Below are 14,971 nucleotides of genomic sequence, written 5' to 3' on the forward strand. Positions count from 1 at the left end.
TTTGTTCCCTACTGAGTTTGAAGTTATTATTTTTATAGGCATTGATTAGGATTGTAATACAAAAGAAAACAAATGAATCACTTGAATATATACACAGTAAGAAAATATTCCAATAGTAATGTGAGATGAATACTAGTAAAATATTTTTAAACAATATTTAACATTTCAAAATGGAGAAAAGTAGATAAATAAGAAGATTGTTGTGATTGCTATCTGACCATTGTAAAGCAGCTATATCCAAAATACAATTGTTTTAGTTGACCTTGTGAGTCATTGATATCTCAAATACCACTGAATTACAGCAATGTGCACAACAACCTACTTGTGCACCAACTTAACACTGTCACTACCATGGAATAATCGGTGGTGAATAATAGGCGTTGCACTGAATCTAAGCACTATATATTTTTCAGGATGTGTGTTATGATTTTACATGAACACTGATAATATTGTTTTGTTCCTTGTGGATTTGCAGCTGTATAGCACTGATTTATTAAACTGTTTTTCAGTATAGGAGTTAGCTTTTATTTGATACATACCGAGAGTCAAGTTTTGCAATTCCTTAAAGGTTAAACCAGGAAAATCTTTCAAAGTCTTTATTTGCATTTTCTGCTAAACTACTCGTTGTTTTGTTCAATTTTGAAATTCATATAATTTTTTTGAATTGGGTTGTTTGACTAAATTGAGTATTCTTTTAGAAGTTTTTCATCTTTTTCATTCAGGGTGCCATTACATTTGGTGGAAACAATTCGCAGAAAAATCACCAATGAAGGTATTTGTGGATTTGGTATCACCTGTCCTAAGGTTTTCCATCTTTTTATTAAGCTATTTACTGTTTCTTTTCAATGATCTACCTAATGGAAGTTTTGATTCATTCGTTTTTTTTTCATAGGTATGCAAATTTTTATTTTGTAAGAAAAAGGAGTGTTTTGCAATTACTTCTAAATTTTCAAGTAGCTCTAAACTGTCTGAAACCTTGATCAACTATTAAAATTTCATCTGAATTAAGATAATTTCTAAAAGATAAACATTCAGATATTACAGCAGAATTAACAGATATTGTAGCAGATATTGTAACAGAAACTACCAGTCTATTTTATGCATGCTGTGAGTTCTCCACTCAATGGAGAATTACTTTTTCAATGTAAATTTATGTTTCATTAGCGATAATAATCACTACATCATTGCTGCCATTCATAAAAAGTGTTTTAGCCATATCTCATGCATGTTTATTTATAGTTTTCTTGACTTATATGTCCGAAACCTAGCTATGATGGAACAGATTCTGATGTAAGTGCTTTAGTAACTGCGTGATTGCATTTTCCTATAACTGTTTTCTTTAATTTGAAAAAAGTTTCAAAATCATTCATGATAATAACTGCTAATTCGTAGTATTCATTTTCTGACAAAGATGTAATATCAAAAATTCTTTTATTGAACTATTTTTTTGTAATTCTTTTACTAAGCTTTTTTTTATTCATTATCTACATTGTTTTTAGATCCACTTTCTTGTTTTTTTTTAATAACATCATCAGTCAGGAAGCCATTGTTTAAATGTGAAGGAACAACAGCAAACTTCGAATGGCATAATTACATTCAACTGAATAAATGAATGACAGAACACAATAATGTTAAGAGTATTCTGTTCTCTTAATATTATATTATGAAGATTACTTTTTGACTTACGTAGAATTTAACTTGAATATCTAGGAAGAAGTTATTTTCAAGTAAATATGAAATTTCACATCACGATGTATAATACTAGTTATGTTTAGTATGTTTATGATAACGTTTTGTGCTTATTAAAATGCAGAAGAGCAACATTTTCATTCTTACATATATGATCGTTTATTTGCATTTCATATTTTAACTAACAATAATATGATAAAAAAATTACAGGGAATCATCAAAAATTAGTTAACTTGAAGGAAAAACTGAAAATACCCAGATTTTTCATATAAAAAAATATAAATCATGAGATTAAAATTACTATTAAAACTTGTAGAACATAACCTAGAATGAAAAAATCTGACAATGTATTTGTGACAGTAATTGAAGTTTTGAACAGTATATATTTAACGTTCATAACACAGTGCTTAATATTATTCATTATAATTGAAGCTTTATTTTCAATAGCATTGTGGGGCAGTAGCACTTTGATTTTGATATATGTTATTTCTCATACCATGTTATAATACATATTTAAGAAGGAAGTATTCCTTCATTGTACTCATATTTAAATCAATGGATGAAATATCAGAAATAGAGCTTTTCAGGCAGAAATTGCAAAATGCCCTATTTTACCACATTAAATGCTCATTAATCTTTATAAAATATGAAGGTTATTTATAAAAAAAAATTGTAGAACTAACTTTCAAAGATAGAATTAGCTGTTTGTTGTGTTTATATGACTATTTCCATTTGCCAACCACTTTGAGGCCAAAAACAGTCCTTATGGAGACCCATTCTTTTTTGTAGGATTGCTATAATGATTGATAATAGCGATCACATTTTAGTGATTGAACCCACAGTTAGACACTATTTCCAGTCGATTGTAAATGTTATTCAGTGTTGGGTAGGTAGTTGCACAGGTGTGTGTAAGGTGTTATTGATATAATACAACATAAGATTAGTGTATGCAAACGTGAAGCTTTTAACATCACAAAAGTGTTGTTTAATAAACATTAGTCGCATCATCATTATTGTGGTGTGTATTGATTGCAAAAAACATCACTGCGATGATGAACAAGAAAGTTTAATTGCTGAATGTGGATTATAAAAAAAAAAACGATCTGTTAATATATTAAACAATCTGTTGATGGCGTAATAACATTAATGAGCTGTCTTTTAATATGCAAGCAATTTTCATTATGTGTTAACAATTCAGAGGATTAGTTACATGTTGATAATAATACTTCACTTAAAATTTAATGACATTCTAATTTGTTGCAGCTAATAAAAACATAATTTTAATGCATGTTGTATTTACTGGTCTAAAATACATTTTATTTGCTATAGATTTGTTTTATTAAAAATCTTACTGGAATTTATTAAAAACCATTTTGGCGTAAATATGATATAAATTAGTTAATTGAAATGACAACATTTTAAGAAAGGCAAGAAGGAAAGTATTTAACTGTTGTCAGTAAAGTAATATTATTATCATCATACAGTAATTTTTATTCTGGAGTAAAAGAATAAAGATTAATTATATAATGAAAATTTTTTTCATTTACATATATGCAGTTAACTTTTATATATATCTGCATGCTTGCTTAAATAACTTTTGCATAACACTTAGTCAGTTGTTTTTAGCATTCGCTTTTAAAATCATGTTAGTAATCATCATTTTTTATAAATAATTTTAACTGTCTTTTACAAATGCTGTGAACGGTGAATGAATTCCATCTAGATTTTCCGAAAATGAAAGCTACGTTGTGAAAAGTAATAGACATGAACAAGGATCACCACTTCAACGATCATCTACTATGCCCTTGAAAAAAGTTTATAAGAATTATAGATCTTACCCAAAGAGGAGGTCAGTGCTACTCATAGAGCCACCAGAGTGACCCTCATAGTTTTGTTTTGTTTTTTTTTTTAATTATTGCAATTTTTTTTATTAACTGTTCTGAGTGAATTTGTTCTTTTGATTCCTTGAACCCATGAGTAAGTACCTGTTACATGTCTTGAAGACATATTTTTCCATTGCCTTATTAAAATTGTACAACTAATATAAATTTTGCTTGCAAAAGTTATGTATGAATAACTTAAGTGATATTGTTTGATTTCTTTTATTATTTTGTTATTTATAGTTTGTTTTAATTGTTCTTAGTGAATAAAAAGAACTTCTTTAAAAGCAAATAACTCAGAAAAATGCATCTTGCATCATCAGAAGTTGTGCTACATAAATACTTAATGCGATATAGGTGTTGCCAGTTTATTATACTCTACCTTTTTTTTCTGTTTTCAAAAGCTTAGTTAGCATTAGTTTTCATCGTCAGAGAGATAGGGAAAAAACACTGATGAAGAAATCCGTTAACTTTTTCAGGCATTCCATAGAGTGTATAATTTATCCGTACCAGAAATAAAGTCTGAGAATATTTTTACCTTACAATTTTAGTTATTTTTTTTATTTATTTATTTATATATTTTTTCAATTTAAAATAATAAAAAATGCTCTCGATTGATTAATGTACATGTTTGTGACAATAATAGTCATCTTCAATCTTATATTTTCTATAAAAAAGAAACATTTGGAAGGAGAAAATAAATGTTATTGTTTTTTACTATTTAAGAGTTTCCCCCTTCTTGTTTTATTTTTTTAATATTGTAGTTTAACATTTGGTTTTTTCTTTAATTTTTTTCCATTGTTTATCATTTGTTACAATTATTTATTTGATATCTTCTCTGAGCAGTTTGTCTAAAATTTAAACTATGTGTTTTTTGTGTTAATGATTCTGCCCTGAAGATATACTGAATCCTTGAAAATTAAGACAGTGTGTGTAATATAACCATTTTGTATATAAAATCGAATGAGTTTTTACATTTATAAACATTGATGCAAGAGGCATTTTACGTATTAATCTATAGAAAAATTAATTCATAAAAAAATTTTTCATAGAAACCAGTAAAATGTTTATGCTCTTCTCATAACATTTTCAGTATTAAGACCCACAAGGAATTTTTTAATTCCTTGTGGTTCTTCTAAATTTTATTGTAATATATTTAAAATTACCCAGTGCTTCTTTTTTTAAAATATAAAATAATACAACATTGTGAAAAATGATCTGAATACAATAATTTAATTTTGTTTTCTCTGTAAAGATTTCCATGAAATTCCTACATTTTGAATTACAAAAATTTATTGTTTTTTTCCAGTAAAAAAATTGAATAGTTGTAAATGTTATAAAATTTAAAAAAGATTTTATAAGAACGTTTACTTTTAAGCCGTATTATAATTATTTTTATGAAGGTATTTGCAACTTTAATTAAAGTTATGCAAATTTTGAAATAGTAATGTACATATTTTATAATAAATGTGGATTGCATATAAACTGTTTTGTCGGTACACTTGATTTAAAACTTTAATTATTTAAAAACTGAATATCAAGTATCTAAATGTTAAAAAAATCTTGTACATATAAAATATACTGTAGAAAAAAACATTTTTCTAATAGATTTATGTAAAATATTTTTAGGAAATTTTTATAAATACGTAAAAACTCGGTCTGTCAATGTTGTAACCACCTCAATTATATGACTCTGTCACATCAGTAATGATTAAGTGTGCTACTCCACAGGTAAAAAAAATAATTGCTCCAACATTGATACTGAAGAATCAAAGAAAACAGTGGCCCTTGATCAGAGTAGAACAAGATTTAAAAATAATGAAAATTAAAAAATGAATCTGTTATGGTTGAGTTAATAATTATTTATAAATAATAATTATATGAAATATTAGTGATTAAAATATTTCATAATTAAATAGCCATTGTAAAATAAAAGTAATTTGATTTGTGAGGTCATGTGGTTCATGTACATGTTATCATAACATATGTGTGCTTGTTAAATGAAGATAGAGAACGTTTAAGATGTATTTAATTAGTTAGTAATGTTTAAAAACTTATCAAAACAGTAATGTTGTATGCAAAATGGAATTTTTCAATTGCATTTTTATTAGTAGATTAAACAATTTTTTTTTTCAAGTTGAAAGATTGTTCTTTTTGATTTTATTAAAACTTGTATCAGAAGCATAATGGTAATCTTTTTTGAAGGTAAATGAAGTATTATGTAGCAATGTAGCATGAAAGTACCAGGATCATTCGAAAACTTCTCAGCCTAACAAAGACTGGAAAAGTATGACTATGATATTTTAAGTATGATCCTCTGGAGTCTGTGCTGTAATATTTCAGATGCATGTGTTTATCGTTTTTGGTGATTGATTAAAGCAAATAATTTTTGTCATTTTCTGAAAATGGATAAAATTGGAGTTTGAGATATTATAAAGTTACCTTTGTTTTAAAGGTTTAATGACTGATAAATAAAAAGAGTTAGATTCCAATTCAAAGGATTTTTCTCCTTTGTTTTTGACAGTAAAAAGACAGTGGGCTGCTGAATTTAAATCTAGTTATACATCTTTTCAAGATGATGAAAACTCAGGACCCCAAAAACTGTTATGACTGATGGAATCATCATAAAAATCCACAATGCGGTGTTAAATGTACACCGACTGAAGATAGCTTCCAGACATTGTAAACATCTCAATAGAATATGTTGCTTGTGGGGGGCCACATTTATTAACAGTCAACCAAAAATGTATTCAACTGAACACTTTCAAGGATGTTTAGACTCATTTAAATGTGATTCTGCTGAGTTTCTTTGATTTTTTATAACATCAACAATACATGAAGCATGGATTGACCACACATGCCAGAGACCAAACAGTGGGTGGGAGCAAGTAAAAGTGCACCAAAGAAAGTGAAAATGATTTCATCTGCCAGAAAAGTCATGGCTGTGTTTTTTTTTGGGATTCTCTTGGTACAGTGCTCATTACCAAAAATGCAGGACCATCAGTAGAGAGTATTACACTTCACTATTGAACCAGTTGAAGGGTGCTATTCAAACTAGATGTCCATGTATGGCTAAAGAGAAAGTGTTTTTTCACCACAATAAGACATCTACGCACATGTCTCAGATTTTTGCTGCAAAATTCCATGATGTGTGCTTTGAAATGTTTCTATATATGCCAGATTTGGTTCACAGGGATTACTTGCTTTCTCTAAATCTGAAGAAATGGTTTACTGGAAGATTTATTCTGAATGATGTCAAAACTGAGACAACCGCTTATTTTGCAGACTTGGACAAATTACATATTATTAAAGGTACTAAAAAGTTAGAAAGTTGTTGATCTAAATGTATTGTATTGCAAGACTACATTGAAGAATTAAAAAAAAGTTATGAAAAATGTTTTTTTTTCTTTGTTAGGCTGAGAACTTTCTGAACGGTATTTGTAGTTATATCATGTGATTTAATAGAAGTGGATAATTGGAGTAGTTTCATTTATTATAAAATTTGAACATTTATAAATATTAAGATATGAAAATATTGTTTTTAATTTACTAAAAACTCACTCGTGTATTATACTTATGAGTATGAAAGTTAAAAAAAAGAAAAGGTTTGGTAACAATTGTGATATTGAAGGTGAAGTATAATAAATTGGCTTTATAAATCAAAGGATGCATGCTAATAATTTTTGTAGTGTAAAATACATTTATAAGTGCATTCTGTGTTTAATTGTGAGACTAAATAAATATCGTTTGTGATTCAATTCCTATCTGGTTGGGAGTTTTGAAGTGAATTTACTTGTTACTTTTCTAATGTGTATATTCTATTAATTCATGTTTGGAAGGTTTTCCATTCATTAAAAAATAGCTAAAAGGTATGTTGTTTTTCCTTGCTTTGTTTATTTATTCATGTTAATCTTATGTAGCGTGGTTGGTGTGTTAATTCTGAAATTATATTCAGACCTAAAACTTACTTTTAATGTTACCACTTTTAAATAAAAAGAGCATAGATGATTAGTTTTATTTGCGATGAAATAAGGTATAAGTTCGTGAAAAATAAATGTAATTATGGCAACTTATCTTCTAAATATATATAATTTACATATTTGTATTACATTTGTTCAATAAATATATTGTTTATGCCATTTTTGGTGTGGAAGTTTCATACTATTCGCGTGTGTTGCATTTGTGGTTTGTTTGTGTTGTATGGAGTGTTCTCTTGTTTTGATTAATGTCTTTTTTATGCATCGTGTTTCTGATGTGTAATGCACTAAGAACAATGAATCGATTTTTTTAATTCTCCCTGCAACTCATTTTCTTATGTATGCAATTAAAAAAATTCATACCTCGAATGACTAAATTCAGTGGTTAAATTATTTGTTACAAATCAACATTCTTTTCTTTATCTAAGGTGGCAGATTGAAATGTGTAGTTGCAAATAAGCTTATCAGGTCTACTGTAGTGCAGGTGGTGTTTAGCCCTAAAACTGATACCTTCACTTTTCATCATAGGGGTTTGGCGGCATAATGAAAATAATTTTTAAAAAACTTGTCTCCATTCATTAAGAAAAAATGACATTAAAATTGTTATTTGCAAAATTGTTTCTCTTCAATTCATTTAGATAAATATAAACATATTTTCTGCTAGTAAATGTTTTTGCATAAGTTAGGTATTTTTAATCAAATTTGTTAATTATATTTTGAAGAAGGTGGCCTGACCAAAACGTGCTTCGATGGTAGATGCCAGATATTTGGTATTTACCATATTTAATACCGGTATTTACCAATATTGTACTATTTGGTGTTATTACCTTGAAGGAGTTTAATTTGTGAACTCTCACTACTTTGTTTAACAGCATTTTATTGTGTGGTGTAATCTTTTATATTTCTTTTTATTAAATAGTTGGTCCTCATCTTCCCTCTTCTCTCATTACTCATTAACATTTTCTCTGAAATTGTTAACAATTTAATGCATATTTTTGGTTATTTGTTAAAATTAAATATTTTCAGGGTGTTTTTTAATGTAAGTCTTGTTTAATATGAGCCATTTGGTTGCTTTTGATAAGTTCAGCAATATGAAATTTTTTTTTTGTACTGATGATCATGATTGTACTGATTTGATTTTGTTAGATGGGTAGTATAATTAGAAAATTTTCATTTAATCTAGTTATATTAAGTTGTGGTCTTGGATATTAAAGTGATTTATTTTGTTAATGTTCTATAGTAAAGTGTTTTTTGGGATGCAATATGTTAAAATATATCTCTATATGTATTTATTAGATTCATTTTTATTTTTGTGACCGTACTCAGGTGATTGGAACTGTTAAAACAGTCAATCATCTGATTACCTGTATTTTTCAATTATGACCCAGACAGAGAACATTATATACATTGCATAAAAATGCCATAAAGCAGTCACTCTTGAACAGTATGAAATTCACAGATTCAATTAAATTAACAAAAACAACACTTCAAACAAATAACAAATATGTTGTACCCTATCTGAATCTTGTAATTCGATTTCCTAACTTACTCAAAAAGAGCACTACCTCCAACCAACCATTTACATGGAGTCTTGTGTACAACAGTATTGATGAAGTTGCTGAATATTTAAGCTCCAAAAAGATCTTCAATATACACATTCAAAAAATGTAGTTGAGTTTGTTTTCAAACAATTAAAGGAGTTATAATTTAATAGGTCATGTTTTAATTCTGATAAACTCAATTATATATGAATAGTTCTAAAACAAGTTATAGAGTATATATGTAGTATATATTTTTTTCTGAACTTGTAGAATCTCTCTCTCTCACTGAACAAATCCTAGGAATTATTGAAAAGTTTATTTCATTGCTAAATAAGTAGTCATTAATAGTTGTACAGACACCCTAACTTATATCATAATTGTAAGAGGACAGTAAAAAATCCATCTTCTATGATCAGCAGCAGTATTAATTTTATCATGACATCTTCTGTTAAAATTTTTAACCTTTTTCTTCTATTTTTTAGACTGTTTTTTAAGTCAAAATTTTTAGTTAACTTCAAATATATATTTAATTCTGAATATTTTAATGGTGTTTTTAAGTAAGTGTTCTGCAATGGGTAAATTCTGAGTGTTTATTAATTGAATTGCTGCTTAATTTTTTATGCTTACATGTACCAAGAAGTTGAAAATATTATCATTACCTTATCTTTTCCCTTGGATTTGCATAGTAATGTCACTGAGTTTGTTTCATTCTTTTAAATATCATAACCAAACAGTTGCAGGCAACTTGACGTGGTATATTGGTCATTCATAAAAATAATATAGCTTTTTTCAAGAGAAAAAAAACATTCCATGCATTAAATTGTAAAACAGTGCTTAAAGTACTGTAATGAAAATGTAATATAATATATCACATTTAATTAAAATTGCTTATCCATCAGAGTTTAGCTGGCAACTGTACTAATTAGTATTTATATGATGAACAAATCATGTGCTGTATTTGAATAAAAACAATTTTCTGAAAATATTTTTAGAAATTTGTAGATTGCGAAGTACATTATGTTTGACAGTAGCTGTGGATGCAATATGGTTTTGAATTTAAATTTCATTATTGTATTTTGTGACAGCTAAAAAATAACCAATTAATTATTTATAAAATACCAGTTTATTGTGGATTGCATGATTATCTTTAACAAAATTCTGAAAAATAATTTTTACTAATAAACGCTAAAAAATATTTCTAGTTTTGTTCATTTTGATTTTAATATTTTTATTTAATCTCATTATTATTACTCTCCAGGTAGATTACGGAACTTTTGGAGCAGACATATTTTAGTTTAATAATATGATTTTCTTTGTTTTTTTTATTAATTTTAAGAGAATTTATGATATCTCTTCATTAAACGGGTGTCTGTTGTGGTTATTAATCTTAGAGCCATCTTTTAAACAGAATAATTTTCTGTTAATCATCTTAACATAATTGTGTAACATATACCTTAAAGAGAATTATATTATCCCTTTTGAAACATGTTTATTTTTCTCTATGTTTTTACAAAATTGGTCTTATTAGGTAGTACATGTTGTCATTAGAATTTATGTAAATTCTAAGAATTAAAGAATTAAGTATATTTGTCATTAGAATTTATTTTTCAACTTTCAGTTTCTTGGTACAGTTTTGTATCAAGCCAATAATTTTGCATTTTATCTTAAGCCAAACTCACTGGATGTGGGTTGAAATAATGTCTCATAATGTTTTAAAAAATGCCATATTATTCAAAAAACATTTGCTCAGAAATATAATATTACAATACTTAGTCTTTGTTATCTTAATGTAATATGTAAGTATGCTTTATAATAATTACAATTGCATGCTAGTGTAAACATATTTATTACTAGTTGAATTACCTCTTATTGAAATGAACGAATTACTTTTAACACCTCCAGTGTGTATGAAGAAAAATTTTTAGCTTATAATTTAAGCGGTTCTGTGCCAGTTTTCAGTTCCATATCAGCATCTCATTTCAAACAGTTTTCATTTAAACCCTTTAGGGGTTAATTATAATGTTACTGTTGTTTATTTTTTCTGAGGACCTCTATAGACTGATATTTCACATTTAATTTTTGTAATGATTAATTTAAAAAGAAAAATTATTTGTGAATGATTCTGTAATTATGTCATTCCCATTTAAATATAAAGATAATTTTATACTTATTTTTATGGCTTCACGTAAATATATCTTTCAAAGATTTCAAGTTTCAAGCTTTTAAAATTTTGACTCCCTTTTTCAACCCTGTTTATTTTATTTTAAGTCTAGCATCTGGTGATAAAAAGCTTTTTCTTTATTTTCTAAGTGCTCTATTGTAAATAAGTATGCCAAATTTCAGCATTTTGCCTCTCCAAAATTGGGGGAAATGTTGAGTGAGTCAGGGAAATTTTGTTTAAACATTTTTCACTTTTACAGGCAAATGAAAGAAAAAGTTGTCTCTTAGCAGTAGTTTACTCTGTTATGTAAATCTGTTAGATTTTAAGTTAGTAGTTTTCTGATCTAAAATTCTACCTATTTTACTGCTAGTGGTTGTTAATCAAATTTAATCTCCATATTTTTCATAGATCTCTCGCTATATATTTATAATTATTCATGTTCATAAAAGGATGATAAAATCTATCCTTTGATAAAATTAAGTTCCAGTAAGAATTATTAACATAGAAAAATTATGAATTTAATTCCTCTTTTAATTTATTACAATAATATATTAGTTGAACATTTATTTATATATTGACATAGTAGATCAGTTTGTAGGAACTATGAGGGATGGCTGAAATGTAATGCACAGTCACTCATTACTTGCAAATGAAAAGTGAGTCAAATGAAACAAACAAAGCATAAAAGTACATTTTATTTTCTATAAAAATTTACATTTATTTTCCACATAGTCGTCATTTACAGCTATATATTTCTCTAATGGTCAACCAGTTTTCTCATTCTGTGAGTGAAGATAGCTGGTGATATTTCCTTTATCTATGAAATCTTTGTGTGCTTTAGTTCATTGTCCATGATAAAATGAATTCCCTTAATAGCAATTGTTTAACTGGAAAGAAATGAAAATCAGAGTGCCAAATTTGATGAATATGGAGGGTGTGAAATTGGTTCAAATTTCAATTTTACAAGATTCTTGGAGCCTACATGTGATATGTGTGGCTGAGCATTATCATTTTGTAGGATTACCAACTTCATGGATTGTTGGACATGAAAAACGTTTCTTGAGGTGTTATAACATTTATGTATTGCACAGAATTTACAGTCGATGCGGTTTCTAGGTAGTCACTTACATATATGTATTTGAGATCCCAAATTACTGTCAATGCTTCCAAGTTTCATCTCCTGCCACAATGTTGAATTTCACTCATTACAATAAAGTTTTAGAAGTGTTCACACCATTTCTTTCATTTATTTTTTTCTGTTAGTTTGCGTGGTATCCACAGATTTTACAACAGCCAGTTGGGTGATAATGTGTCCTACTTCTTTTAATAATCTTAGCTAGGTAGTGATGTGCTACATGATATGACAGTCATTGTGAATCAATTCATCCATCACCTTCGGTGCTTCTCATCAGTCACAGAAATTGGTCAACCACTGAGAGATTCATCCTCAATATTTACTTTAACAACTTCTGATGGACAAAATTTTATTGCCCACCTATTCACAGTACTTGGATCAATAGTTTCATCACCGTAAACTGCTTTTAGATGACAATGAATGTCAGTAGCATTCACCTTGTTTGCTGTTAAAAATTCAATCACTGCACAGTGTGTCAGAAAAATGAGTTTGCGTGTAGGTTAATGAGTTTTGGAATATTAATTCCAAGAAAAATAAAAAGTTAGTACTATGGAGATGGAACTACACTAAGAAAGCATGTGTAACTTTGTGCAATGTTTTGTTCTGTTACATTCCAATGTGCATTACATTTCAGCTCCCCCTCATAGTTGATGTGAGAATAACTGTAAAAAATACATCTGTATATTAGACACATTCAATTTTTATTTTTATTGTTCTTAATCTGTGGAAGAAGAAAATTGCAATAATACAAAGGTTATTTTTTTCAAGGTCCGGTCGGTCACAAAATTAAAACCACAGTGAAAATAAAACATTTTTTATTTGTAACAAGTACTTACATAGTTACGCTATTTCTCTACATAGTTGCCACTCCGATTTAGACATTTGTCATAGCATGGTACCAACTTTCCAATACCCTCGTCATAGAACGGAGCCGCCTGTGTTTTCAGCCATGTTTCTACGCTGGTCTGCAGCTCGATGTCTGTGCCTCCTAACCAGCGTTTCATGTGAGCAAAGAGGTGAAAATCGGATGGAGCCAAGTCCGGGCTGTATGGTGGGTGATCAAACACTTCCCAACGAAAATGCTGCAGGAGCTTCTTTGTTACAGTTGCAGTGTGCGGCCAAGTATTGTCATGGCGAAAGACAATGCCTGATGATAACATTCCTCTCCACTTATTCTGAATTGCCCTTCGTAGACACTGAAGAGTCACGCAGTATGAGGCTGCAGTGATGGTCGTGCCACGTTCCATGAATTCCACCAAGAGAACTCCATTCCGGTCCCAGAACACAGTAGTCATACACTTCCTGTTGGAGAAGGTTCGCTTGAACTTCTTTGGTTTACTGGGAGAATGAGAATGCATCAGCTGTTTGGATTGTTCTTTTGTTTCTTCAGTTTCGAAATGGACCCATGTCTCGTCCTCTGTGACAGTTTTGTTCAAAAAATCTTCTCCATTGTGGTAGCGCTGGAGAAACATTAGGGAGGCATCCATTCTCATTGTTTTGTGATGGTCGGACAGCATATTGGGAATCCATCTCGCACGCAGTTTGCGGTACCGAAGTCTCTCAATCACAATGGTGTAGAGAGCTGACGTTGAAATTTCAGGAAACGAATCACTCAATACAGAAATTGTGAACCGACGATTTTCTCGAATCGCCTCATCCACTCGCTCAACAAGATCATTGGTTGACACTTGCTTCCTTCCCTGACCACCAGCTTCATGAACATCTGCATGTTCTGCTTTAAAGTTCCTGCACCATTGCCGCACTTTGCTGTCAATCATTGAAGTTTCACCGTACACATTACTTATTCGTCAATGAATTTCAGCTGCATTACATCCCTCAGCCTGAAGAAATCGAATTACCACACACACTTCACACTTGGCGGGATATGCTATTGTTGTAGACATGTTTACGTGCTACCTGCGAGTTCAGAGCTAAACGAAGTGACGTGGCGTGATTGAAGGCCATACTAAAGATGCTGTGCAAAGGTTCATCTGATTTTTGCGTGGGTTTTTATTTCGCGATCGATAGGACCTCGATCCAATAACTCTCGTAGTTTAAATTCAATCTATTGAAACTTCCTGGTTCTTAGATTCCTACTAAAAACTAATAACACATAAAAATCATTACAATCCAAAATGCAGTAATAGTGAAGGGGAACCTGTATGACAGTAATATTTAATTACAATATTTATTACACTATTTGTAAACTCTGTGACAATACTAATTCTTGTATGCTAAATTAGAATTGGGCATACTAAAATAAACACAAGATAAAAAAGATATTAAAGGAGGAGGAAATTGTAATAATCTATTGCAACTTTAATTTTCTGTAAAGGAAGTAATGCAGAATGATTTGTGTACAATAGCAGTTTGTGTTCTAACCCTACAGCATTTTTTGCTTGTGTATCAAAATGTGCCATATACCATGTTGCACATTTTCAGAAGCAGTTAAATAAAAACAGAGTTTTGTTTAAATGTGAGCTTCTGTAATTTTTCTGTTAAAGATTAGAAAACTGTTAGTAGTTTTATAAAGGAGTTATTATAGTGTTTACAAAAATTAGTTATGAACAATTGATTTTTTCGTAGTT

The 14,971-nt window shown here is 29.0% G+C and overlaps 1 protein-coding gene across 4 annotated transcripts in view; it reads left to right on the forward strand.

Moving 5' to 3' along the window:
• The window catches only part of PIP4K (phosphatidylinositol 5-phosphate 4-kinase), a 101,641-nt gene that overhangs the window by 38,343 nt on the left and 48,327 nt on the right, over positions 1 to 14,971 (forward strand). For 2 of the 4 annotated variants that reach the window (XM_075382049.1, XM_075382051.1), the window contains one exon: positions 3,413 to 3,538. The exons of the other annotated variants lie outside the window; for them this stretch is intronic. In XM_075382049.1, the coding sequence (XP_075238164.1) occupies positions 3,413 to 3,538 (126 nt within the window). The remainder of the gene's footprint in view (positions 1 to 3,412; positions 3,539 to 14,971) is intronic. 4 annotated transcript variants of the gene reach the window in all.

Source organism: Lycorma delicatula, chromosome 1 (assembly GCF_047948215.1).
Source record: "Lycorma delicatula isolate Av1 chromosome 1, ASM4794821v1, whole genome shotgun sequence".
Classification (NCBI taxonomy): Eukaryota; Metazoa; Arthropoda; class Insecta; order Hemiptera; family Fulgoridae; genus Lycorma; species Lycorma delicatula.